The 27299-nt window shown below is 34.6% G+C and overlaps 2 protein-coding genes across 2 annotated transcripts; one reads left to right on the top strand and one right to left on the bottom strand.

The window, feature by feature from the left end:
* Positions 1 to 2564: 2564 nt before the first annotated feature.
* On the top strand, positions 2565 to 3108 carry LOC116119533 (the record flags this gene model as incomplete). Its single annotated transcript, XM_031405471.1, has 2 exons — positions 2565 to 2750; positions 2853 to 3108. Coding segments are annotated over 2 exons (442 nt in total), but the record flags the coding sequence as incomplete, so codon positions are not given.
* Positions 3109 to 6881: 3773 nt separating this feature from the next.
* On the bottom strand, positions 6882 to 26236 carry LOC116119536 (putative UDP-rhamnose:rhamnosyltransferase 1). The gene is made up of 2 exons (XM_031405473.1): positions 24840 to 26236; positions 6882 to 6946 (listed from the first exon to the last, which is right to left on the bottom strand). The coding sequence occupies exons 1-2, from the start codon at positions 26226 to 26228 to the stop codon at positions 6932 to 6934; spliced, it is 1404 nt and encodes a 467-aa protein (XP_031261333.1). The 5' UTR covers positions 26229 to 26236; the 3' UTR covers positions 6882 to 6931.
* Between the last annotated feature and the right edge of the window lie 1063 nt (positions 26237 to 27299).

Raw genomic sequence — 27299 nt, forward strand, 5'->3', positions numbered from 1 at the left:
GGTCCTTTTTTTTTTTTTTTTTTAAACTGGAGTGTCCGGGTCAGCTTGCGCATATCTCAACTAATTATCGGAATCTATTGAACACTCTACAAGTTCAATGGGCCAGATAAATTACAAATGTGGTAGGCAACCACTTGGTGAGATTCAAACACAAAACATCTGGGTGATCTAAGGTCTTGTCATATGACTACAAGCCAAGTGGTTAAATTAAGTGTCTATTGATTTGTATGGGTGGTGGATTAGTATATAAAAACTAGTAAGATTAACACTAACAATCTGAACTAGGGTTTTATGAAAGAAATGCGATAACATCTTAAGCCTCCAATTCTCACTGATAATGTCTTTTAAATTCACTGGTCGCAGACGTTGTGTAACTTGTTTTGTCCATAGATGGTAAGTCTATTCATCTTCTTGATTGAGAGCTTTGAATTGTAGACTTGTAATATCGAAAACTTCAAGACTACAATATATTGTAAGGTAGTCGTCGACTACAAACAAGACGTATTTTACATTTCAGACGTAAATTTGATATTATCACAACAATATCGAGAGCATCATATTCAGAGATATTTAGAACTAATTATGTGCCTCTCGGTTGCTAAAAATACAAAGATAATTTTTTTATATATACATATATACTAATAAAATATAATTAAAATTAAAGTTTAAAATAATATTTCCCCTAAGGTTTCATTGAATAAATATTTCCCCTTCAAGTATTTGAAATAACAATTTATTCCATTCCATCAATGTTCTTTACTAGTAATTACAATGAAGGTCCCCAACCCCTTCTTCGTCATCGTCACTAAAAATTGTCAACCCTAATCATGAATGAGATGAGTTCACTAAGATAAGTATTGTAGGTGGAATTTAACGTAACATAACATTTATGATCAGACTATTTTGATGACTGTCATGGTGGCCCTAAATTATGTTCTGTTTTGGTGGAGGGAAATAGGTGCAGGCTATGATAGTCATGCTGTGTGCTTCTTTGTGTGAAATGGGCGACGTTTTGGCAGGCATGATAATTGTTGGACCAGCAGCTTGGGTTTGAGTTTGTGTTTTGCTTTTGAACCTTTTTGCTAAGGCCTTGTTTTTCATTGGACTTAGAGTTAAATGGATTGAATATCCTCTTGTTATCTTGGCCTTTTTGTGGTCTGTCCAAGGTTTTTTCCCTTGAAAGGGAGTTCTCCTTCGTTGTATTTTTTATATTGAGAATAATTTAATGAATGCTTTAGTTTGGCAGTGTTATGGACCACTTTAGTTAAGTTTTTGAAATATTGTACATGATTACATAACATTATTGTGATCAAATTAGAGTTAATATGAATAAGTTGTTGAGAGGGATCAATGGAATTTCTCCTTTTCTTATGTTCTTGAGATTAATTTTTATAACTTGGATACTAGCAAGAAGTTTTGGATACAATTGAAGGTATCTGTGAAGTATTTTTATATAGCTTTGTTGTGCCTAAAAAATTGCACTAATGTCAGTACCAACCAATTAAAGTTCAGGAAGACTTTGTGCCGTCTAGGAGCTACCACATCGCCCCAAGACAGAAGAGATACGGTTGTCACCAACCCAGTAGATTCAAGTTTTATCTATGAGTGGATAAGGACCGCACACTTGTCCTAACTTTATCAAAATAAAAAGATAAGGATTAAGGAGTGGTCCCCACGTGTCATGACAACTCGCAGAAGCACTCATTACATTGACCTAAAATATGTATAAAGTAGCACTCCTCTTCACCAAAAGGGGTGTTGGACATATGAGAGCTAGACATCGATTTGAGCTTCATTATTTCTCTCTATAAAGCAAAGTATTTATTCATCTTTGTATGTCTTACGGACAATATCATAAAAATAGTCAGAGAATAATAAAATAACAGTGGATGTAGGATTTGCTTTAAGTATCCGAACCACTATAAAAACCTCTCTTATCAGTCTATTATTTATGTTTCTACAACATATATAATCTCAGTACCATATTCAAATCTCATGGATCGGTCACACGTAATTTCTACGACTCTCTTAACACTTTGCACATGTGAGTCGTTGGTGTCCAAAATCAAGCATCAACAAGCTTTTTGATAGAAGTGTTGATAGCTTGAACTTGATGCAGCTAAATATCAAACATTTACATATGGTCATTCTGTACCAACACTTCTCCCCTTTAAGGTATGATATAAAAGGCATCTTGATTCAGTGCGAATGTTCATTAATATTGATACTGCTGATCTTTCTAAATTTATTAACTATATGAATTTATTGTAAAAAATAAATACGCGAATCAATAACTGTATCCCTTCAGCTCCATAGCATTTGATGTCTTATATTAAATTCTACTGATTCATTTTGTTGAGCATACATCATCCTTATGTGCATTTTAAGATTTCTTGCATGTGGAGATGAATTATTAGATTTTAAGACTTCTTGCATGTGGAGATGAATTATTAGATAGTCCTGAACATAGTAAATTAAAGTCTATGTATTACTCAAAAGGATTTGCTAGATTGATGTTTGGGAATATTCTGGAAATTCATGCTTTATCATTTCTATCTTTGCAGGCTACTTCCTTATCATGTGGTAACAGACTATGAAGCAGAGGAAGATGATAGAATCCTCGATTCTGTCACAACATTCCAAATGCTTTCTTGCTCCCAGCAGTGGGATAACAACATTGCTGCCAAAGTTGCGGAGTTCACAGGAACATTGGAGAGACAGGCCCTTGCTTTTAACATAATAACCCTCAAGTGAGCTATAGGTGAATTCTGATGTGAGGAGAGGTTGATGATTGAGCAGACGCTTCTCCAAGAGGAGAAAAGAGCCCATACTGAAACTGGCATTTAGGGCAGAAATAGAACAAGGGAGAAGGTTGGTACAGAGGCTCATGAGGCTAGGTTGCAAATGGATTGCAAATGGATGCGATGGTTCAAGCAAAGCAAGTCTCGAGCTGAGTCTCATGGCCGTGATGAAATGATGGCTCGAGTACCAATAAGGGGAAGTGCACTTGGTTCCCAAGGCTACAATATTGGTGATGATATGGGAAAGCAGGAAGAAGGTGTTAAACCAGATGAAATGGTGAACCGTAGGGAAGCAATACACAGATGAGAAGAAGCCGTCTGAAGATTTCTTAAAATTTTGATTTGAACTGCAAGTGAGTCCATAAGAATTCTTAACCACGACAAGGGAAATCCACTTAATCTAAATGACGTGAGCTTCAAGTTAAATTTGGTAGATGAATGTCAAATTTTTCCCTGTGAACATATAAATCAATGTAAAGTGGGTATACATTTCAGAATTATTATTATTTATTGTTGGTCAAATTCTTTTATATATTTATCTTAATATTCAAAGAGTTAATGACATTTTGATCCCTAGGTGCAAATGATAGGGACTAAAACGTAATTGACAGAGACCAAAATGTTACTAAAAACTTTTAAAAAACTAAACTTTACTTAAACCAAACTGTAGGGATGAAATTTATTTTACCATAAATAGAAGTATCAAGGTTTTATTTAAAAGACAATTAGTTAAAAATCATTAGGGGTTTCACCTGTGAAATTTATCAAAGCAAAATAATAATAATAATAATAATAATAATAATAAAAAGCCTTCATATGTGCTTTTCTCTCAAATAAATGCTACACTATTTAATCATAGATAGTATACTTTGTGAATAGTGTAACTAATAATAATAATAATAATTCTCTAATTAGGATTGATCTGTTATATATATATGTGTGTGTGTGTGTGTGTGTGTGTGTGTGTGTTAATATAAAACATTGAATTTATTAGAGCATACATCTTTTTATATTTTTATTATAACTATTTTTTAAAACAAATTTTTATTATTTTCAACTGAGAATGCTATTTATAAAGCATCCTTCAATTAATATAATAAAATATCTATTTTACCCCATTATATCACTTATAAAAATCAAAATAACTTTCTTTTTCTTCATTTTTATTTTCTTTTCCTTTCATTTTCCGTACATGTATGAAAAATCTAATACTGTTCGCAGTGCATAAGGATGATTTTGCCAACATTCTAGGTTTTCAATTTCCACACCATATAATACCCCGCCATTTTATAAAGTATAGCAAAAAAATTCGCCCTTTCATTCTGAATTTAACCATTAATATTACGAACATAATAGGGTGCGTTTGGCTTATTATTTATGCCCATATTCTCAATCTTATTCTCCAAATAATGTTTGACACATTATTCTAGAAATATTATCATATTTTTTTAATTACTTTTAGACCCCATAAGGTTATTAATTTCATTAAATACCCCCTGAAAAAAGTTTAAAAATTAACAAAAACACCCCCGTGACCCATACTTGCCAGATTCCGGCAACCACTGTCGGTGGTAGCCAAAATCTGCCACAACGGTGAATTACCGACCGGAACTGCCCAGTAATTCACCGATCTAGCCTTTCCCAGCCAGATCCACAGTGGATCTGGCCAGAAAAGGCTAGATCTGGCCGTCAGTAACAGCCAAAGAAATGGCCATCGTTGATGGTCAATGACGGCCAAATCTTGGCCATCGTTGACGTACATTGACGACCAAAGATGGCCTTGTTTGGCCTTTTCCGACCGTCGACGGCCACATATGGCCGGATCTTACCTTTTCCGGCCAGATCCGTGGTGGATCTAGTCGGAAAAGGCCATAGCGACGCCATACCAGCCAGATCCGGCCGATATGTGTGGTTATGCAATTTTCCAGCCAGATTCCGACGGTGGTGGCCAGAATCTGGCACTGTAGGTGGTGGGAGTCTTTTTGTCATTTTACATATTTTTATATATTGGGGTATTTATTAAATTAGCAAACTTAGGGGTTTTTTTTATAAATTTTTAAATTTTACCTCGTAATACTCTCATATTCAATTATCCAATACTATCCCAAAAATCCTATCCAAAATAATAAACCAAACGCACTCATAGATATTCTATGTCACATGACAAAGATTATTTGATTACATCCGTACCTAATATTTTCAAAAAGTATTAAAATGTTCATGTCGTTAGTATGTATTGTGAGTCAATTAGTTTATCTGATACTCAACTAAAATAATTAAATATCTACTTTAATCTTTTATATCATTTATCAATCAAAATTGAAATGATTTTCTTTCCCATTTTCTTTGATTTTTTTTTTTTTTCACAAAACTATCAATCTTAATCATAGGAATGGGAACATAATTAGTTATTCTTACAATGGAAACCATTAATTGGATGAAAAGTCTAATAATATGGCCACAGATTGTATGTGTTGGGATATTATGGCTCGCTTTTCTATTTGTTCCCGTGTGAAATTGTATGTCTTTAGGAAAACTATTTAATAAATAATACAATTGTAAATGGGAATAAAATTTAGGAGTCTTAATAGGAATTGAAATATGAATCTTATTAGAAATAGAATATCTCATATACTATCTATCAATATAGGGGTGAGAACCAATTCAAGGTTATGAAAGAATTAGAGAATGTTAGAACATAAGGTATTTGATGTAAGGGTTATTAAACACCATAGGGATAATGTCTTAGAAATTGGGATTGTTTCCACTCTAGGTACTGAGTTGAACGTGGTTAGAAACTAGGATTGTTTCCATTCTGTTTCATTAAACTATAATGGATTTCTCTCATCTGTGAATATAAGCAGGTTAATCCAAACCACATAAATATCGTGTCTCTTAGTGTGAAGTGATATCATTCCTATGTTATTTATCTAGAATGTATGTTTTCTGCTGTATGATCTCCTAACAAGTGGTATCAGAGCTCTAAGTTGCGACCTAGGGAGATAAGTTATTTCGAGATGATGATGCACATAAGAGATAGACTACAACAAGTTTAAGTTGTAGGTGGAGTGGTTCTCAAATCATGGTGGCAAAATTTGACATGGTTACTGTGCAACCTGGTTCGATGCTAGCAAAATTTGACAAAGTTACTCTATGACTTGGATGTTGTGATGGTGGAGCATTGTCTTCGTCATGTTCATTGTTGTGATGGAAAATTCTCACGTTTATTCCTATGATGGAAAACTCTCACGTTCATCTCTTTGACGGAAAACTCATCAACGTGAAGATTGTTGAGATATTGTGGCTCACTTTCTTATTTGTTCCCTTGTAAAATTATTTTTTATTTAGGAATACAATTAGAAATATGAATATAATTGTATGAGGAATTAAAATAAAATTCCTCTTAGGATTTAAGTCCTATTAGGAATAGTGTCTCATGTATTATCTATAAAAAGGTGTTAAGTCCTAGAGTTAGAGACAACAAAAGAATAGAAGGCAAAAACACAATTAGAGAGTGAGAGCCACCAAATAGGGTTTAGTGAGTGAGTTAATTTGTGAGGCTTGAGAGTCTCTTATAATTTTCCTTCTTCTTCAAAATGAAATTATGTAGCACCAAGTGGACATAACTTTCATACGGAGAGTGAATCACTATAAATCTTGTGTTTATGTGTGGTTATTTTTTTTGTCATTTGTTCGCATTATTTTCGCTTTCAGGAATTTATGATTTGTTGGTATCTAATTAAATCCCCACAACAATTGGTATCAGAGCTCTAAATTGTGACCTCGGGAGATAAGTTATTTTGAGATAGTGGATGCACATAAGAGACAGAATACAACAAGTTTAAGTTGTAGGTAGAGTGGTTCTCAAATCTTGGCGGCAAAATTTGGCATGGTTACTGTGCAACTTGGATGCTAACAAAATTGAACAAAGTTACTCTGTGACTTGGATGCCGTGATGGTGGATCGTTGTCTTCGTTATGTTTATCGCTGTGATGGAATTATGAAAAAAGAAATAGAAATAGTACAAAATTGATAAAGCCAAAAGGTACAAGCAACAAGCATAGCATCCACAAAAGGAGAAGATGACATGTTGATTTATTAGCTTTATTTAATTAACCTAAAATGTAATTTCAATACTTAGAAATTTGTCTATAATTCTGAAGGAACTGTAACTAACAAAGTTAATTCATACTTAGAAATGTGTCTATAATTCTGAAGGAACTCAACAAAATTGTCTGCATATTGATTCTGAGTTCCTTCAGCAATTATAATCTCATTCTTGCTTTATCCCTGTAAACTCTCCTTCTTTCTTCGACATCACCATCTCAATGTCTCCGCCACCGACTTCCTCGAATACACCCGTCTTATTTCTCTCTATTCTATCCCGTTTTCTCCGCAAAAACTCTTGAAAATAATCCATGATCCATCACAAAAGGTAGCAAAACCAATGGACGCCCATAATGGAGTGCTCGATAATTGAGTTTAGCCCACAATGGTCAAGAACGCTCCCAACGATTCATGAGATAATATTCTCAGTTGAGGTGCCCAACTCGTCCACACCACTCCGCGGCCCTCGACTCTCTCCTCGAACCCATCCGGAAGCTCCACCGGATGGCTGCTTTCTCAGACACCCAAAGGAAGGGAATCCGGATAGCTCTAGCCCTCGGGCAACTCAGTGAGGTCTTCTTGACTTGGATTTATCTCGCTTCCTAAAGCTACATAAACCACAGAACCTGTGCGTTTTGTTTGCAGCCACTCGCGATTAAGCCAAGAATAGCTCAGTTACATTTTCTCTGTTATCTTTCCGAGGGGCGGTAATAGGCCGACGGATACAATTGGTTTACCATGAAGCTCTCCCATGAGGTTTAACCATTCCGATTCTACGCTCCATGCAGCTCTTATAGCTATCACATCAATCAGCTATCGCCGATCCGAAACGAAACAAGTTCCTTACTCCGAATCGTCTTCTTTAAGATGAACGAACAGTTTTTCGCTCGTGGAGGCGAAATGCTATCTCGGAATGAAAACGGTACCCCATTCGGAGGAACAGTGTACTCTCCGGCTTAGTCCTGGATCGTCGCCGTTGATCATTGCCGTTGTTGATGATCCGAAGAAACATATGACCAGCTGGGGAAGATACTGAAGTAGGCGCAGGAGCGGAAGTTATGCCAGCATGGAGTATGGTGGTAACCAATAAGGAAGCATCGGTAATGATCCAATCAGGAGTACAAGTTTGTAGAAACGAGTAGTTAAAGAACCTGGAGTTATCAGAGGACATTTTGAGGTATTGAACTTTGGAAAATGGCAAGTCAGTGGTGGCTTCTGCGTCTTGAGGGAGTTATCTTGAGCGGGGAAAGTGGGGAGACGAAGTTCATGATGGTGATAAAATTTGGAGGGATTTTGGCAAGCGTTTGATGTTGTTATGGAGTTGATATGAAAAAGACTTTGTGATCCTTTCCAGCAATGTGCTTGGCTAACCAAAGAAGGGAAGCATGTGACCAAAGGCTGCATGGAAACATGGTTATGTGAAGCTTTTTAGGCGTAGCCATGGAACTCAAGCTGGAGGAGTTTTTCTTTTTTCGTCGAGAGAGATGGCAATGGTGTTTGGCTCATCAATTTCACTTCCTCGGGCGATAACACAGCCCCCTTCTAAGATGCGTGGAAGAAATTTGATAAACGTGTGGGTTTTTCGACCTAATTGATTGACACTGGTCACCATTACACTTGTCAATTAAGGTAATCAATTAATTGAACTGAACATAGAAGAAAACGAATCATTTTATTCTTAAGAAAATTATTCAAAGATTAAATAAAATTTAAACTAAAAATTAATAGAAATTCGTAGCAAACATCCTTGAGGTAGTATTGTAATTGAGCTGAATCGAACGGAAATATAATAACTGATAACAGTTTAAATTTTCGTTCATTAATGCCAAAATATTTATATTTTTTAGAATTTCAAGCGATTTTGTTTCATATCACACATTCAAGGATTAGCGACATTAACTGAAAAAAAGATTTGTAGTAATTGGATGGGCATGAGATCAAGGATTCAGACATAAAATACATAGGGCGCGTTTGGACTTGGTGTACTACATTGGATTGGACTAAATTTCACATTACATTGGATGAACTGAATATAACTAGACATTAAATTCAATATTGTCAGTGTTTGGCACAACATCGAACTAAAATATAATTATTTATTTAAATAAAAAATTATTTATATAAAAATTTAAATATATGAGAAGAATACTACTCATCTCATAGTTCTAAATTCATATTGCATAAGCGCAGAAAATTCTTTTCATGGATTCGGGTTGTGCATATTATTTGGAAAATGGTAGGGTAATGGTAATTTCTCTTTTTTTTTTTTTTTTTTTTTTTGTCTTTTTAGGGCAATTTGGTCTTTCTAAGGCAAGACTGATGTAAAGTGATGGAAAATGTGTGTATATAGTAAGCTTGCATGCATTTTACGGGGATTCTAATGATTTTCATACAATATGATATGATAAAAGAGGATTGATTGATTTTAAATAAAAATAAAATTTATCCAATCATCTTTTGCACATCATGTTATATAAAAAATTTTATGTGTAGCAACTACTTTCAAATTAATTGACCCTACATATAGCATGAATTTTCTTTTATTTACCTCAAAGGAAATATTTTTTCTATATTTTGAGTGGACACTTTGCTTTTCCTCTAGGATTTGACATAAATGCTAAGCTTGAGTCAATAATTCAGTGGTACATGCACCCAGTAGGTGTAAATATAATTTGCCTTCAGCGTCCTCTTTTTCTTCAATGAGTCACTGAAAACGTGTTGTCTACTCTGTACTGTGCCCTAATCTCTTTCAGCTTTAAATGTCGCATGCCCCCTTCTATTATTCAGAGACATTGTAACTATCCTTTTAAGTCCTTTATTAACAAACTAGATTTGTTGTTTCTATTAATATTGATTAAAGGGTCGTTTCTCTTCTCGTAAAGATATTTTGTTTTGTCTTAATCACTTCAAAAGCTTATTAATTTCTACATGGTTGAGCCTATAATTTGTGCCTGAAAACTTTGGATCAAGATTGGAATTGAAGCATCAATTCTCCTTAGAGACAAAAGGGTTTCGTACAATTATGTATCCTTAAGAATTAATAACACATTAAATAATCAAAAACATATTAATGACACCTTGATATTCCCTCTATATAACATCATAAAATTGACTTGTTGCTCAAAATTATAATCAGAGAACAAAAACCCTATTAAAAATGGGTAATCAACGCAGTTATATTTATCAGTGTGTTATAATGACAATTTTATTTTATTTTTCTTATATAAAAATTGTGGCCACATGAGATGATGATAAACTTGATGTACAAGGAGCACCTCAATTTATAAGAAAATACAAATTCAGAATTAACAGGATATGTTCGACAAGGAGTGTCTTTGTTTTGGCATTATCAAAACATCGTTTTCTCGAAACAAGTTTGGTACAGTGACGATCGACAATCATAGAACCTCTTCTTTTCTTTTAATTTTAGCTTTCAGTTTGGATGATCTTCTTAGCCAAATCTGCACATGTTTGCAATGCTGAGCAGGCCTGTTTCTTAATTACTTATTATTATATTTCTTTCTTCTTCTTTCTGTAATTTGAGGTTTACGTTTTCTTAATTTTTGTACTTTTTGAGGAAGAACACGTACAAAAGTTTGCAGAGCGTAATCCAACTATAAGTAGTTGTCTGGCCATTCTTAAATTGCATGTTATTAATTTTGTAATTTAAGAACTTAAAAATAATGGCTTAACATAATATTTTTTTAGAAATGTCTGAATCATTTACTACTGTCACGAAGAAAAGCTAAAAACATCATATGGGTGTTTTCACATTTTTCTGTGGATTATGGTTATTTTTGTTGTGCGAAAAATACACGTGATGTCAAACACCATTAATTAGACTTTACAAGCATTTAAAGAATAAAATGGTATAGCTGTTAAAAACCCAAACCGCTCAAAGAGATATTTTATATCAATCCTATCTCATTTAAGATAAGGTTAGAAGTGGTTTACACATGTCAGACAATTTGTAAAAGTACTCATTACAATGACCTCAAATGCATAAAGACACCTTTCTTCATGAAAAAATAGGGTTGGACATATGTGAGTTGGGCACAAATGTGAGATTCAACCATTATTTTCTCTGTAAGCAAATATTCTCATTTTTGTATCATTACAGGCAATATCAGAAAAATAGTCAGAGAATAATAAAATAACAGTGAGGTATGATTCGTTTAAGCACTCCGAACGCACTATAAAAATCCCTCTTGCAATATCTATTATGTTTCTTCAATCATATATATCATATTGCACCATAAAAACCTCTGAACATTCACGTGTAATTTCTAAGATCTTTCTTAGCACTTTGCAAGTGTAAGGTATGGTGTCAAAAATCAAGCATAAAACGTTTGGCCAGAGAAAGGGCCTGATTCCAACCAGTTCCCATGTTTTTCTAGCAAGCCTCAAAATCTCACATTTAATGTGGAAATCTGGCAGGATAAAGTTTGAATTGGCAAAGTGATAAACAAAGAGTTGTAGCCTTCGAGTTAGCTTTCGATGGTCTAAGAATACCCAAATCGAGGTCTATGGCTCAAGGTATTGTCAAAATACGAAAGCCTCCAAATCAGATCTTTTCAGATCACGTGGTCAAAACTCTCAGATTGCAAGAATCAGAGCTCTTAGATCGCGTGGGGAGATCGCGCGGGATAGCACTCATCAGAGCTCTTAGATCGCGTGGCTAGATCGCTAGATTGCATGTATCAGAGCTCTTGGATACTTGGCAGATTGCTCAGATCGCTTTGATCTTCAGCTTTAGATTGCACTTTCAGATCAGCCTAGATCGCACGCATCACAAGCTCAGTAGATCGATGCTCAAATCACTCAGATCAACGTGCTTCATATCGCTAGGATCGCACGCATCAGAGCTCTCATACGCTGGTCAGATCACACACATTAGGGTCTCAGATCGCTCAGATGGCTTAGATCAGATCACTTAGATCAGAACGAGCTCTCAAGCTCTCTAGCTTCCAAGCTCTTGAGATCACACGCTCAAGATCGTTGAGATCAGCGTTCAAGATCGTTTTGAGATCACGTGTCAAGATCGTTGAGATCACGCATCAAGATCATGGATCATGCATTCAGATCACTTAGACGTGCTTCTGCATGCGACCAGATTGTGCTTCCAAGCATCAGATCACGCTTTGGGCATGCTACATTGTGCTTTCGAGCACTCAAATTGCGCTTTTGAGCGCACAGATCATGCTTTGAGCACCTAGATGGATCGGTAACTTGTGTTCTCAAATCAAGCTTTGCACTTTTGATTGAACTCTTGTGTTCTCAAATCAAGATTTGTGCTTTCTGATCAAACTCTCTGTGTTCTCAGATCAAGCTTCGCGCTTCTAATCGAAATCCTTAAACTCGCAGATTGGCAAAGAGCTCATAAGCGTCTTAGATCATAAAGAGCTCTGAAGTTCTCAGATCAAAGCCCGTTAGACTCATATCGAGCTCCTTATGCTCTTGATTGAGCTCATAAGCTTGCTCATTTGCATGAGATCGCGATCAGTTCTAGCTCTCAAATCAAGATCAACTCTCAACTTTGAGATTGGTTTGTGTTCTACAACTCTCAGATCGCAATAGTTCTCAATTCTCAGATCGCGCGCAATGCCAATGTTAGAAAAAAACACATAGAAAACTCAAAATAGCCCTGAACATATGCCAAAATGGTGGATTTTTGCCCCAAAAATGGTCCCATCGGGTTCTTGGGTTCCATAACGTAGGTTCTTGGAAGAGCTTTCCGTGACCTTACAGGCTTCAAAACTCCTCCCAGATCAAAAAGTTATGGTGTTTTAAGTTGGTTTGTCCGTTAGGGCCTCTAAGCCGTGCATTTGGGCTTTGATGTTAGTCTCTCTCAAGGTTTCATCTACTGGACATTTTATGTCGATTATCAAGACGCGTCAAATAATTGCTCCGAGCACTAAATGTAGTCCTACTATCACATACCCGACACGCTAAGCATAATTCAAGTCTTTAGTTTGAGACTACGGCCTATAGTGCAACAGTCATTTAGATCAAAGACATAGCTTTTGAAGTGCAATTACACACTCCAAAAAACTAAGGGGGTTCTGTGTGCCAAAAATACACACTGATGTCAGCCATCAACTAGAGCTTAAAAGCACACAAAGACGAAGTGGTATTTTACACAATCCATATCCTATTTAACATAAGAATTAAGAAGTGGTCATCACGTGTCAAGATAATTGTTAAAAGCACTATTAATTGACCTCAAATGTAAATGGGCACCTCTCTTCATGAAAAAAAGAGGTTGGGCATATGTGAGCTGTGCATAAACATGAGATTCAACCATAATTTATCTTTGTAAACAAAGTATTTCTCCTTTTGTATGCCGTACAGGCAATATCAGAAAAAATATTCAGAGAATAATAAAATAACAATAGATGTAGGATTTACTTTAAGCATCCGAACCATTGATAAACATCTCTTATCGGTCTTTTATTATGTTCTTTCAAACATATATCATTACTGCACCATAAACATTCTTATGAATCATTCACGGTAATTCTAAAATCTTCTAGCACTTTGCAGACGCGAGGTCGTGGTGTCAAAATCACGCATCAACAATTTTCTTTCAGAAAAAGGATATTTAGTGACCATATGTGGTTAATAGAGAAGTTATTATATGAGGTCAATTTATTGTTCAAAGTTTTAAACAAGTTGTCACATATATACTTGGGTATTAAAGCAAACATAAAATGATCATTACGAAAGAAATATATACTCTTCTAATTCAATATATTGGCAAGGTCCTAAAATTCTCATATAGATATGTAATTTGCGGTCTAGATCTTCATATCGATTTTAAAATTTAAGTGACAGTTTATGATGTTTGGTAGGAGAGAAAATGATCAGGGAAAATAAGAGAGTTGAAGAAGAAACACACCCAAGAAAGAGAAATGGTTTTCTATTAATAAACTTAAGTCTCCTGAAGTTACAATTTGCACTGTTAACCCTATAATTAAACACCCATGATATGCCAGAAATGTTACTCATTAGTAAGTAATTTTTTAAACAGTGAAATTATTAAAAATGTGGCTTAAGTAATTTTAATAGTATAAATTTTTTAATAACGTTTTAGGCTTTGTTGTATTTGAGTAAATTTATCGCTCTTATAAGGGATATTATTAATTTTTTTTTTTTTTTTTGGGTAAACTAGGGTGTCTGGAACCAGTTTGGTGCATATCAATTAATTCCGAGATCCATTGAACATCCTACAAGTCAAAGGATTAGGTAAGCTATATGTTATTGTGGTAGTAACTCCAAGATTTAACCTAAGAACTCAAGGAATGGAGCAAACTTCTTGACCACAAGTCAACATCTTGGGTACAACGCCTCTATAGTTGTGCCATTGACACCAAGAAAAAGCCAATGACTTTTTTATTTTATTTTATGTTTAATTTATTTTTAGCTTTTAAATTTAAAAATAAAAATAGTGTCCTTCTTTTGTTAAAAAATTTGTCAGTTTTTTTTTTAAAAACTTTTTTTAATTTAAATATTTTATTATGTTTGGCGTTCTTATTTATATTGATTTTTAATAGTTAAACTTTAAAATCAAACAATTTTTTTTAAACAAGTAACTAAATAGTATCCACAAATTAAACAAAATGAACCTTGGTCTCTTTATTGATTTCATAAAAAAAGTTGTACCTAAATTGATAATATCCTCCCTATAAATATAATTAATAAATACAGTGACCAAATGATACACTTAATCGTCAGAGTTTTTTTTTAAATACTGAGATTTGGTTTAAGTAAATTTCACCATGAGGTTTGCCAATGACGGCAGGGATGGCAAAAATGATGGATTGGATAAGATCCAATCAATCTATGTGATATATCCAATCCAATCCAATCCATCTTAATATCTAAAGATGGATTGGATGGATTTTTGTGGATAATGGATTGGATGGATATGGATTATCCAATCCATAAATTTTAATGTATGTTTACTAATTTTTGTACTCTTAATTATGTTTATATTAATTTTGTATTTTAAGCTAAGTAATTAGTCAAAATACAAGCTTTCCTTCGTACTATGTATTTTAAGAAAGTATTTATAATATATTCTAATAATATTAATTATTAGCAGCAGTTAATCAACCATCATTGACACACAGTCAAATACTGTGACCAATGGCAACACGGTCAAAGACGGCGCGTTGGCACCACCTCCAACCTAGTTCAAATAAGACTTTCTAATTACAACAATCACTTTAGTCATCGGATTCAAACCTTATTGGCCGTAGAAGGCGTTGAAATTGTAAGAAAAATGAGTGTGAAAATGAGGGTGTAATAGATAAAACGAATTAAGGGTTGTTTGTTACACTTTTCTAAAAAGTTATTTGTTGAAAAGTGTTTTAAGTTGAGTGAGTTGAATCAACACGAATTGATTTGAATTTGGAAACTGTGTTTAATAAAATATCTGAAAATTATATCAAGAGTGGATAAAATGGCTAAATAGTTGTTTGTACATTTTTTTAAAAAAGGTTTTTAAGATAGAATATTTGTTTGGTACATTTTTTTAAAAATATTTAGATTATTTTTTAATCGTTACATTTGTTAATCTAGGTAAAACCCTACAATAAAAGTTTAAAATTAACTAAAGTATCACAGCCACCCAAGAGGATAGTCACCAGTCGGCCACCACTATTTGGACAGCAGTCGACAGTCATCGAAACGACACACGACGGTTGCGGTGACAATCGTGCATCGATATGGCCGTTCTGGATGATCCATGTGGATTTGTGGAAACGGCGAAGATCTATAACCAGAATCTAGTGTATCGTTACGGCCAAAATCATAGCGGCCGTTAACAGATCCATGGGGTTGATCGGAAACGGCCAGATCGGTCGATGGTGGTTGTTAGGAGGCGATGATGGCTTGGATGGATTAATTTCAGATTTGAAGGAGGACAAAATGAGACAGGAGAGAGAAAATTGTTTCAGTTGAATATAGTTGGATAATTGAAAACAAGTCCCACCCTTTTTAATTTTTAGACAAAAAATTATTGAGTTGAATTAATTTTCAGATTGAATGGACCAATAAGTAAAAAAACACATATCATTTTTTTTAATCCAATTAGGATAACATAATAATGATTTGAAATAGTGTAACAAATAGAGGCTAATTTAAGAAAAATCTTTGTAATACTTTATTGTTAGGTATTTGTCTTAATATATATTTCAATAAAGTTGGCTCACAACCTAATCCTAAAACTTTCTCTACAACTACGACATAACAATTCGGTAATGGTTAGCTCGCAATTGGGTAGATGAAACCCATTATGAGTCGACCAATTGCGAGCTGTACGTTAAAATTGTGAAAGAAGTTTGTGAGATTAAGTGTATATTGCCTATATATAATATTCAAAAAGTTAGGTCGAGTTATCTTTGATGAGCTAGACTGGGTCGAATAAGTGTTGATCAAAATGATTCTAGGTTCAAACTATATCCTCGCGGCTTTGACTCTCGGAGCTTAATGAAAAAAACACACACAACAATTATCTTTATTTTGAATTAATTTAACTATATAAAGTTCAAATTTGTTTTAGTCTTTCAAACTTTGTTAGGTCCTCGTAGTAGTTAGTTTAGGAAAATTGGTTCCTGCGTTGAAACTATATTATTGTATTGTATTATATTATTTGATTATTGAATGAAAAGTCTCTGCAGCCAAACTTTTTCTCCTTTGTTCGTCCCTGTTTTCCTACAGCATTTGTTCGTATCTTATTGTACTTTTGTTGCATGTTTTTATAATCCAACTTTCTCCCTGGATTATTTGTTTATAATATATATCTTATTAAACAGATATCCAGAAAACAGTGTATCCAATGCATATAAAACTAAATAAAAAAGCTCATTAATGTAGCTGTAAACTGTCTTTTAATTTACTACGATCAACATTGATGTCGCTATTAATCAAACAAATTGGAAAAAAAGGTTGGGTGTTTATTCAAGCCTGCAGGTTCCGTCAATGTGTATAAAGCTAGAGAGGTGGGGCGAGGCCTGGCAGCAGTTCAAGTCCGGGCCCTCAAGGATCGGTCCCAAATTGATCGGGCCTTCAAGGGTCGGGCCCCAAACTGATTGGGACCGTTTCTGGGACAACTTTTGTGAGGGTCCTGATTATCCCATGGGTCTGAAAATTTTAATTTAGTCCTAAATTTTTATATTGGGAGCTAAATAGATATGTAAGGAGAATTTTTTTTAAAAATAATTTTGGTCCTGAGATTTGGTTTTTAAGTGAACAATTCATCACTGAGGTTTGCTAATGACGGTAGGGATGGCAAAAATGGAGGATAGGATCCCATCCAATCACATGAATTTATATTCAATCCATTCTTACAATCAAAGATGGATGGATTGGATGGATTTTTGTGATAAGGATTGGATTATGGATTGTGCAATCCAAATTTAAGATCTTGTTTAATCTATTTATGTGTTTTATTAAGTTTCAAGTTTCATATTATTTTGTATTTTAAGCTAAGATTAGTAAAAATACAAGTTTTCTTCATACCTAATTGTATTTTAATAAAAGTATTAAAAATATTCTAATAATATAATTATTAGACGCCTGTCAGTCAACATCATTACCCACAGTACAACACCATTGGACCAATGGGTCAACAAACGGTCAAAGGTGTTGCATTGGTACCACCTTCGACTTAGTTCAGATAAATTCTCTAAGTACCAGAATCAGGTCTAATCTACAAATGATGCTCCTTTTGGCCGCAAAGGCGTTGAAATTCCACCACCTTTGCAGCCAACATTGACGTTGGAATCCAGTCATTCAATCGAATTCGTGAATCGATGTGTTTTGACATAAATGGGACAGATTTGACACTAATGGACCACCCTTTGACCTGCGTTAACCTGGTTAGATTGAACGTATCGATTATAAATAAAAACCTAGGGCTTCGTTTAATTGGTTTTGAGAATACTACTTTTAGATTCTAAAAAAAGTTAAATAGAAAACTATCAAAAGCTCACAATATTATTCAATTTTTTAAACTCTCTAAATTTGTTAATTTAATTAAATACCCCTAAATATTTTTTTAAATTGTAAAACACCCAACAATCCACATTTATCAGATTCCGACCATCATATCGGAAATGGCCGGAATCTTGTAGGATGGCGCACACATACCGGCTGAATTTGGTGGTAGTGTGCCGATCTAGCACTTTCGGCCAGATCCATGGTAGATTGGCCAGAAAAGCCAAATCTTGGTTCGTAAACCAGTCATCACGAAGGCCAACAAATGGTGTATGTGCTACGGCCGTTGTGTGACGAGCAAATGGCCAGATCTGACCGTCAATGGCCAGATCTAGCCGTAGATGACCTTTGCGGCCAGATCCACGGAAAAGGCCATATCGGTGCACGACGGTAAGATCCAATCGGTCATGCGTCAATACGGCGACTCCGGCCACCTTCCGACGGTGGTGGCTGGCTGTCCGTATTTGAGGGTGGGTTAGGAGATTTTGTTAACTTTTAATGTTTTATTATAGGGGGTGTTTGTAAAAAGCAAACATAGGGGGTATTTTATTAATTATAAATCCTACATGGTAAACTAACTACTATTAAACTTTTTTTAACTTTTTTTTAAAAGATTCCCAAAAACACAAAATATGAAAAAAATTTTCCAAACACAAAATTGTTAACCAAACGGAGCCTAGTATTTACATCAATTTGTGCTGTATAATATTTAAGCTTGCGTGCATTTCTATCAACTGGTTCTGAATGTATTTATTGGTTTGGGTTGGTGTTGTGAACACTGGAGACATACAACGCTGTTTCCACGTTTGTAACTGTAGCTATAACAATAATTCAACCTGCCATATTACCCACTTGATGCTCTCTCTCTCTCTCTCTCCTCTCTACCAAATCTTGGAAAATTTCAATATTCGAGTTGTTTCCGTTTGCTAAAATACATACAATCCGGTCAAATTTTGGAGAGATGAATTAAATTTGCCTTAAATTGCTAGTAGAATTGGATTTTGTGAGTTAGTCAAATATTACTCCTGTCTGACTCTGGCTTAGAGAAGTTTGAGCTTGGATTTTTTAATTTTATTTTTGGGGTTGAGCATGCTGTAGCCAAAATTTGACCCCAACGAAATTGCTACTGAAAACTTCATGACTTGCAAATGCTGGCCGGAGAAACACAGCTATGGGATTGGTTTTGATACCCCTGAATTATAAAAAATTCCAGGAGGAAACTTTGAAGATTTGTGGAAATAAAATTATGAAATAAAACAAGAAAATATTCTTATCTTCTTGTAAAACAACAAAGTTTAGTTAATTGGTCACAATGAATTTTCAGGGTCTCTCCAAGAGGAGCTTGGAAAATTAAGGAGTCATTTTCTGTAAGACTGGAAAACTTTATCCTTTTCTTCTTTTCCAGTGACAGTAGATTGAGTTAAAGTCTTACAATATTTTTTGAAAAGAAAACATAAATAATAATCATATTAAGGCCATGCTAGAGTGGCTGATGCAGACTCAATACTATAAAAATATTAAATTAGGAATTTAGAGAATTACTTTCTTTTAATGTATATTTAGCATTCCTATATGGATTTTTATATTGAATAAGAATGGAATTATTAAAGGTAGATTGCCAGTTTCTTTATTTAGGCTAATATAAAGATAAGACTGATTAAAGCAAGAAATGATGAAAGCGTTTTCTTCTCCTCTAGTTTCTGCTCTTTTGTATCTTTTTTTTGGTAGTTTTCTGTTAAAAAAATTATTCTATTTCTCATAGTCTGTTTGTTAATCTAATCTCTATCTCCTTGGGACAACTATATCATGGCAAATGTTACCCGTTGACACTAAAGATATGGTTTTTCGTTAATTAAATGGATACCATTAGCACTCCAGGCTAGAAAAAAAAAAAAAAAAAAACATGAAAGTCTAAGGTGAACTATATCTACTTAAGGCCTTCGGTTTCTTCAGAATATTAGACACTTTTCGGGGTGTTGGTGGGGTGTGGTTGCCATGAAATTGGATGGCAACAGAATCTAACAAGTGGATACCTAGAAATGTGGTCCTATTGTACAAATCCCACATTGGAAGCGTATTGGGAGGTCTTGGGCTTATAAATAGGGGAGGAGTCCTCCACTAACAGGTTAGTTTGGGTGGAAAACTCCAGCCTGTGACAGGGTATCAGAGACGACCCAATCCGTCTTTCGATGTCCTGCCAAGCGCCCACGCAGGGGCGTCCAAGTGTGATGTGGGTCCACAAGAGTGAGGTGGAAGGGTAGACAGGAGGCCCCACCTGTGACGAGGGCGTCACAGGATTGGGTGGGGGAGACTGTAACAAATCCCACATTGGAAGCGATTGGGAGGTCTTGGGTTATTAACTGGGGGAGTCTCATCCCTACAGGTTGCCTTTTGGGTAGTGAAACTCCCAGCCTGTGACACTTATACCCTCAAAATCGAGACAAGTCGAAGGTAGAGAAATGTGAAAACAGACAAAACCTGAACTAGCCCCAGTAAAAAATATTTAATATATTAAAATATAAAATAATTATTATAATTTATATTTCCTTTAAAATTTTATATTATAAAAAGAACAAAATATTGGGTTTTTGGTGTACAATTGACAACAACTATTGTTTTTCTCCTTTTGGAAGTACCCACCTAGGGCCTTGCTCCTAAAAATTTGGGTTCGGGCCTCGGCCAGGCGAGACAATATCATAATGGAGAGGGGGCATCTTGATGGAGAGGGGGCATCTCCCCTTTAAGGCATGATCTAAAGGGCATCTTGATTCAGTGCGAATGTTGATATACTGCTGATCTTTCTAAATTTATTAACTATAAGAATTTCTTGTAAAACATAAATATGCAAATCAATAACTGTATCCCCTCAGCTCCATATCATTTGATGTCTTATATTAAATTCTACTGATTCATTTTGTTGAGCATACATCATCCTTATGTGCATTTTAAGACTTCTTGCACGTGGAGATGAATTATTAAATAGTACTGAACATAGTAATTGAAGTCTTAAATGTTTTTGAGACATGCTTATCAGATGAATTATTTAAATAGTTCTTAATTTAGTAAATTAAAGTCTATGTATTGCTCGAAGGATTTGCTAGATTGATGTTCGAGAATATTATGGAAATTCATGCTTTGTCATTTCTATCTTTGCAGGCGACTACCTTATCATGTTGTAACAGACTATGAAGCAGAGGAAGATGATAGAACCCTTGATTCTGACACAACAGGCCATAAGGCGATACTGGAACTGAGGGCAGAAATAGAGACAAGGGAGAAGGCTGGTAGAGAGGCTCATGAGGCCACGTTGCAAATGGCTGTGATGGTTCAAGCAGAGCAAGCTTGAGCTGAGTCTCATGCTCATGATGAAATGATGGCTTGAGCACCAATAAGGGCAAGTGCATTTGGCTCCCAAGGCAATAATATTGGTGATGATATGGGAGAGCAGGAACAAGGTGTTAACCCATATGAAATGATGAACGGACAGGGAAGCAATACTCAGAGAGATGAGAAGGAGCCGTCTGAAGATTATTTAAATGACGAGGAAACTGAAAATGGGGAGACAAGCATGCAAGATGAGTGGCGCGAAGTGGGAAATTTTGATTTGAACTCCAAGTGAATCCACGAGAATTCTTAACCACGACAAGGGAAATCAATGGAATCTAAATGACGTGAGCTTCTTGTTGAATGTCAATTTTTTGTAGATGAATTGGTAGGTGAATGTCAATTTTTTCCCCTTTATGTGAACATATAAATCAATGTAAAGTGGGTATATATCGTAGGTTGATTATTATTATTTATATTCATGGTTTGTTTTGCCTCACATTATTTCTTCTGCGGAAGGTTACTTGTAGAATATTTTTGGGCGTTGGGTTGCATTAAGATACCAAAAATTATTCATTTTCTGAATAAAATGTCAGTAGGTAAGTTTGACCAGTTACCCAATTGCGGCGGCTTACGTCTCATAATCTCATCGACTTCAATGGAATTTTAAGTTGTTACGTAGGTAACTATAGCCGGTAGGATTCTTCAGTTGACCAAATTTTTTTTTATATTATATATATTCTTAATATTCAAAGAGTTAATGACATTTTGATCCTTAGGTTTGCAAATGATAGGGACTAAAACGTGATTGACAGAGATCAAAATGTTACTGAAAAATTTTAAAAACTAAACTGTATTTAAACCAAACTGTAGGAATGAAATTTATTTTACCATAAATAGAAGTATCAAAGTTCTATTTAAAAGACAATTTGCAAAAAATCATTAGGGGTTTCACCGTTCTATGTGAAATTTATCAAAAAAAAAAAGAAAAAAACCTTCATATGTGCTTTTCTCTCAAATAAATGCTACACTATTTAATCATAGATGGTATACTTTGTGAATTGCAAAATTATATGATTTAGTGTAACTAATAATAATAATAATAATTCTCTAATAAGGATTGATCTATTATAATTATGTTATACTAATATTGGTTAATATAAAACATTGAATTTATTAGAGCATACATCTTTTTATATTTTTATTATAACTACTTTTTAAAACAATTTTTTATTATTTTCAACTGATAATGCTATTTATAAAGCATCCTTCAATTAATATAATAAAATATCTATTTTACCCCGTTGTATCATTTATTAAAATCAAAATAACTTTCATTTTCTTCATTTTTCTTTTCTTTTCCTTTCATTTTCCGGACATAGATGAAAAATCTAATACTGTTGGCAGTGCATAAGGATGATTTTGCCAACATTCTAGGTTTTCAATTACCCACACCATTATAAACCCACCATTTTATAACGTATAGCAAAAAAATTCGCCCGCAAGTTGGCGAAAATTCTAACCCACAAGTTTTGAAAATGACACTATTACCTAAAAAGCTAACGCAAATATCATATTTTCAAACATTTAAATACCTTTCATTGTGAATTTAACGGTTAATATACAACATAAGATATCTATGTCACATGACGAAGATTATTTGATTACATCCGTACCAATATTTCAAAAAGTATAAAATGTCAGTCGTTAGTAGTATTGTGAGTCAATAGTATACTGATACTCAACTAAAATAATTAAAATATCACTTTAATCTTTATTCATTTATCAATCAAAATTGAAATGATGTTTTTCCATTTTCTTTGATTTTTTTTTTTTCACAAAACTATCAATCTTAATCATAGGAATGGGAACATAATTTGTTATTCTTACAATGGAAACCATTATTGGATGAAAAGTCAATAATATGGCAACATATTGTATGTGTTGGGATATGATGGGTGCTTTTTTTTTGTTCCGTGTGAAAATGTATGTCTTTAGGAAAACTTATTAACAAATAATACAATTGTTATAGGAATAAAATTTAGGAGTCTTAATAGGAATTGAAATATGAATCCTATTAGAAATAGAATATCTCATATACTATCTATAAATATAGGGGTGAGAACCAATTCAAGGTTATGAAAAATGAGGAATGTCAGAACATAAAGTATTTGATGTAAGGGTTATTAAACACCATGGGGATAATGTCTTAGAAATTGGATTGTTTCCACTCTAGGACTGAGTTGAAGTGATTAGAAACTAGGATTGTTTCAATTTGTTTCATGAAACCTATAATGGATTTCTTAATCTTGTAAATTAAGCAGGGTAATCCGAACCACATAAATATCGTGTCTCTTAGTGTGAAGTGATATTATTCCTATGTTATTTATCTAGAATGTATGTTTTCTGGTGTATGATCTCCTAACAAGTGGTATCAGAGCTCTAAGTTGCGACCTAGGAAGATAAGTTATTTCGAGATGGTGATGCACATAAGAGACAGACTACAACAAGTTTAAGTTATAGGTGGAGTGGTTCTCAAATCATGGTGGCAAAATTTGACATGGTTACTGTGCAACCTGGTTCGATGCTAGCAAAATTTGACAAAGTTACTCTGTGAATTGGATGTTGTGATGGTGGAGCATTGTCTTCGTCATGTTCATTGCTGTGATGGAAAATTCTCACGTTTATTCCTATGATGGAAAACTCTCATGTTCATCGCTTTGACGGAAAACTCGTCAACGTGAAGATTGTTGAGATATTGTGGCTCACTTTCTTATTTGTTCCCTTGTAAAATTATTTTTTATTTAGGAATACAATTAGAAATATGAATATAATTGTATGAGGAATTAAAATAAAATTCCTATTAAGATTTAAGTCATATTAGGAATAATGTCCCATGTATTATCTATAAAAAGGTGTTAAGTCCTAGAGTTAGAGACAACAAAAGAATAAAAGGCAAAACCACAATTAGAGAGTGAGAGCCATCAAATAGGGTTTAGTGAGTGAGTTAATTTGTGAGGCTTGAGAGTCTCTTGTAATTTTCCTTCTTCTTCAAAATGAAATTCTGTAGCAGTAAAGTGGACATAACTTTCATACGAAGAGTGAACTATTATAAATCTTGTGTTTATGTGTGGTTATTTTTTTGGTCATTTGTTCGCATTATTTTCGCTTTTAGGGATTTATGATTTGTTGGTATCTAATTAAATACACACAATAATTGGTATCAGAGCTCTAAGTTGCGACCTCGGGAGATAAGCTATTTCGAGATGGTGGATGCACATAAGAGATAGAATACAAGAAGTTTAAGTTGTAGGTGGAGTGGTTCTCAAATTTTGGCGGCAAAATTTGGCATGGTTACTGTGCAACTTGGATGCTAACAAAATTGAACAAAGTTACTCTGTGACTTGGATGCCGTGACGGTGGATCGTTGTCTTCGTTATGTTTATCGCTGTGATGGAATTATGAAAAAAGAAATAGAAATAGTACAAAATTGATAAAGCCAAAAGGTACAAGCAACAAGCATAGCATCCATAAAAGGAGAAGATGATATGTTGATTTATTAGCTTAATTTAATTAACCTAAAATGTAATTTCAATACTTAGAAATTTGTCTATAATTCTGAAGGAACTCAACAAAATTGTCTGCATATTGATTCTGAAGTTCCTTATCAGCAATTATAATCCTCATTTCCTTGGCTTTATCCCTGTAAACTCTTCCTTCTTCTTCGACTATCACCATCCTCAATGTCTCCGCCACCGACTTCCTCGAATACACCCCGTCTTCTTCATTTCTCTCTATTTCTATCCCCGCTTTCTTCTCCGCAAAAACTCTTGAAACTAATCCATGATCCATCACAAAAGGTAGCAAAACCAATGGACGCCCATAATGGAGTGCCTCGATAATTGAGTTTAGCCCACAATGAGTCAAGAACGCTCCCACCGATTCATGAGATAATATCTTCAGTTGAGGTGCCCAACTCGTCCACACCACTCCGCGGCCCTCGACTCTCTCCTCGAACCCATCCGGAAGCTCCACCGGATTGTGCTGCCTTCTCAGACACCAAAGGAAGGGTAATCCGGATAGCTCTAGCCCTCGAGCCAACTCAGTGAGGTCTTCTTGACTTGGATTTATCTCGCTTCCTAAAGCTACATAAACCACAGAACCTGCTTTTTGTTTGTCCAGCCACTCGCTGATTATAAGCCAAGAATTATGCTCAGTTACATTTTCTCTGTTATCTTTATCCGAGGGCGGTAATAGGCCGACGGATACAATTGGTTTACCATGAAGCTCTCCCATGAGGTTTAACCATTCCGATTCTAGCTCCATGCAGCTCTTAATAGCTATCACATCACAACCAGCTATCGCCGATCCGAAACGAAACAAGTCGCTCACTCCCGAATCGTCTTCTTTAAGATGAACGAACAGTTTCTTCGCCTCGTGGAGGCGAAATGCTATCTCGGAATGAAACGGTACCCAATTCGGAGGAACAGTGTAATCTTCCGGCTTAGTCCTTGGATCCTCGCCGTTGATCATTGCGGTTGTTGATGATCCGAAGAAACATTTTGACCAAGCTGGGAAGATACTGAAGTAGGCGCAAGAGATGCCAAGATTGGCAGCTATTGGTGGTAACCAATAAGAGAAGACATCGTAAATGATCCAATCAGGAGTACAAGTTTGTAGAAACTGAGTTAAAGAATCCTGGAGTTTATCATAGGACATTTTGAGGTATTGAACTTTGGAAAATGGCAAGTCAGTGGTGGCTTCTGCGTCTTGAGGGAGATTATCTTGAGGGGGTAAAATGAGGGAGACGAAGTTCATGAATGGTGATAAATTTGGAGGGATTTTTGGCAAGCGTTTGATGTTGTTAGGAGTTGATATGAAAAAGACTTTGTGATCCTTCCCAGCAACGTGCTTGGCTAACTCAAAGAAGGGGAGCATGTGACCAAAGGCTAGCCATGGAAACATGGTTATGTGAAGCTTTTTAGGCGTAGCCATGGAACTCAAGCTGGAGGTTTTTTTTTTTTTTTTCGGTCAAGAGATGGCAATGGTGTTTTGGGTCATCAATTTCACTTATTCGGGCGGTAACATCAAGGCACCTTCTAAGATATTTGATAAACATGTGGGTTTTTCGACCTTAATTGATTGACACTTGGTCATCCATTTTACACTTGTCAATTAAGGTAATCAATTATTATTGAACTCAACTATGGAAGTAAGAAAATTATTCAAAGATTAAATAAAATATAAACTAAAAAATTTACTTGGAATAACCATTTGGTGTACAATAACGTCTCAGCTCGTTTATGATGTCTTTCGAACATAGTTGACTATTTGTCTTGTTATGAACTTATGATGTATGTTAGTTATCCATTAACATACTTCCTCTCTTAATTACCTACCTTAAGTCCTTAACTTAAATATTGAAAATGTTCTTAAATTGAACAATTTAAAACATTGTATCCCTTTCTTGTCATTTCATGTAAATATCATAGTTTAATTAATTATATCTCTATATATGCGTGATTATAATGGCATATTATTCAATTTTCCAATTTGTTAATTCATTTTCTAACTTTATAATTTCATGGTTACTATCATGTTGGCGTACTCGGCTTGAAATTGTTATTATTTGGATTAGGCATGAAGCTCTGACGGGTTGAATAATACAAAATAAATTACCAATATTATAATATATATATATATATATATATATATACCAGAAGGGACACAGGATCGTTACACACAAATAGGAGATATGCAGAGATTATTTAAACAAACTTAAAATAAAACTTAAAATTTAAATAAACATTAATTTAAATAATCTTACAACTTAATAATAGAACGGCAGCAGAGCTGCACTGAAATCATATTAAGAAGTGAGATTAACACTTAACTAAGTGACGGCGGCAGTGCCGCACTGGAACTAAATTAAGTGATGAACAAAAATCTAAAGAAACAAAGAACACAAATAAAAACTTAAATAAACATTACAAATAAAAACTTAAATGAACATTAAAACCAAACATGATGAATGATGAAGAGATTAATAAAAGAACTAGAACTTGA

This window comes from Pistacia vera, unplaced genomic scaffold (assembly GCF_008641045.1).
Source record: "Pistacia vera cultivar Batoury unplaced genomic scaffold, PisVer_v2 Contig892, whole genome shotgun sequence".
Taxonomy (NCBI): Eukaryota; Viridiplantae; Streptophyta; class Magnoliopsida; order Sapindales; family Anacardiaceae; genus Pistacia; species Pistacia vera.

What these genes read in the sequence shown, in the direction of transcription:
- LOC116119536 (XM_031405473.1), bottom strand. Translation starts at nt 26,228, where the DNA reads ATGGCTACGCCTAAAAAGCTTCACATAACCATGTTTCCATGGCTAGCC.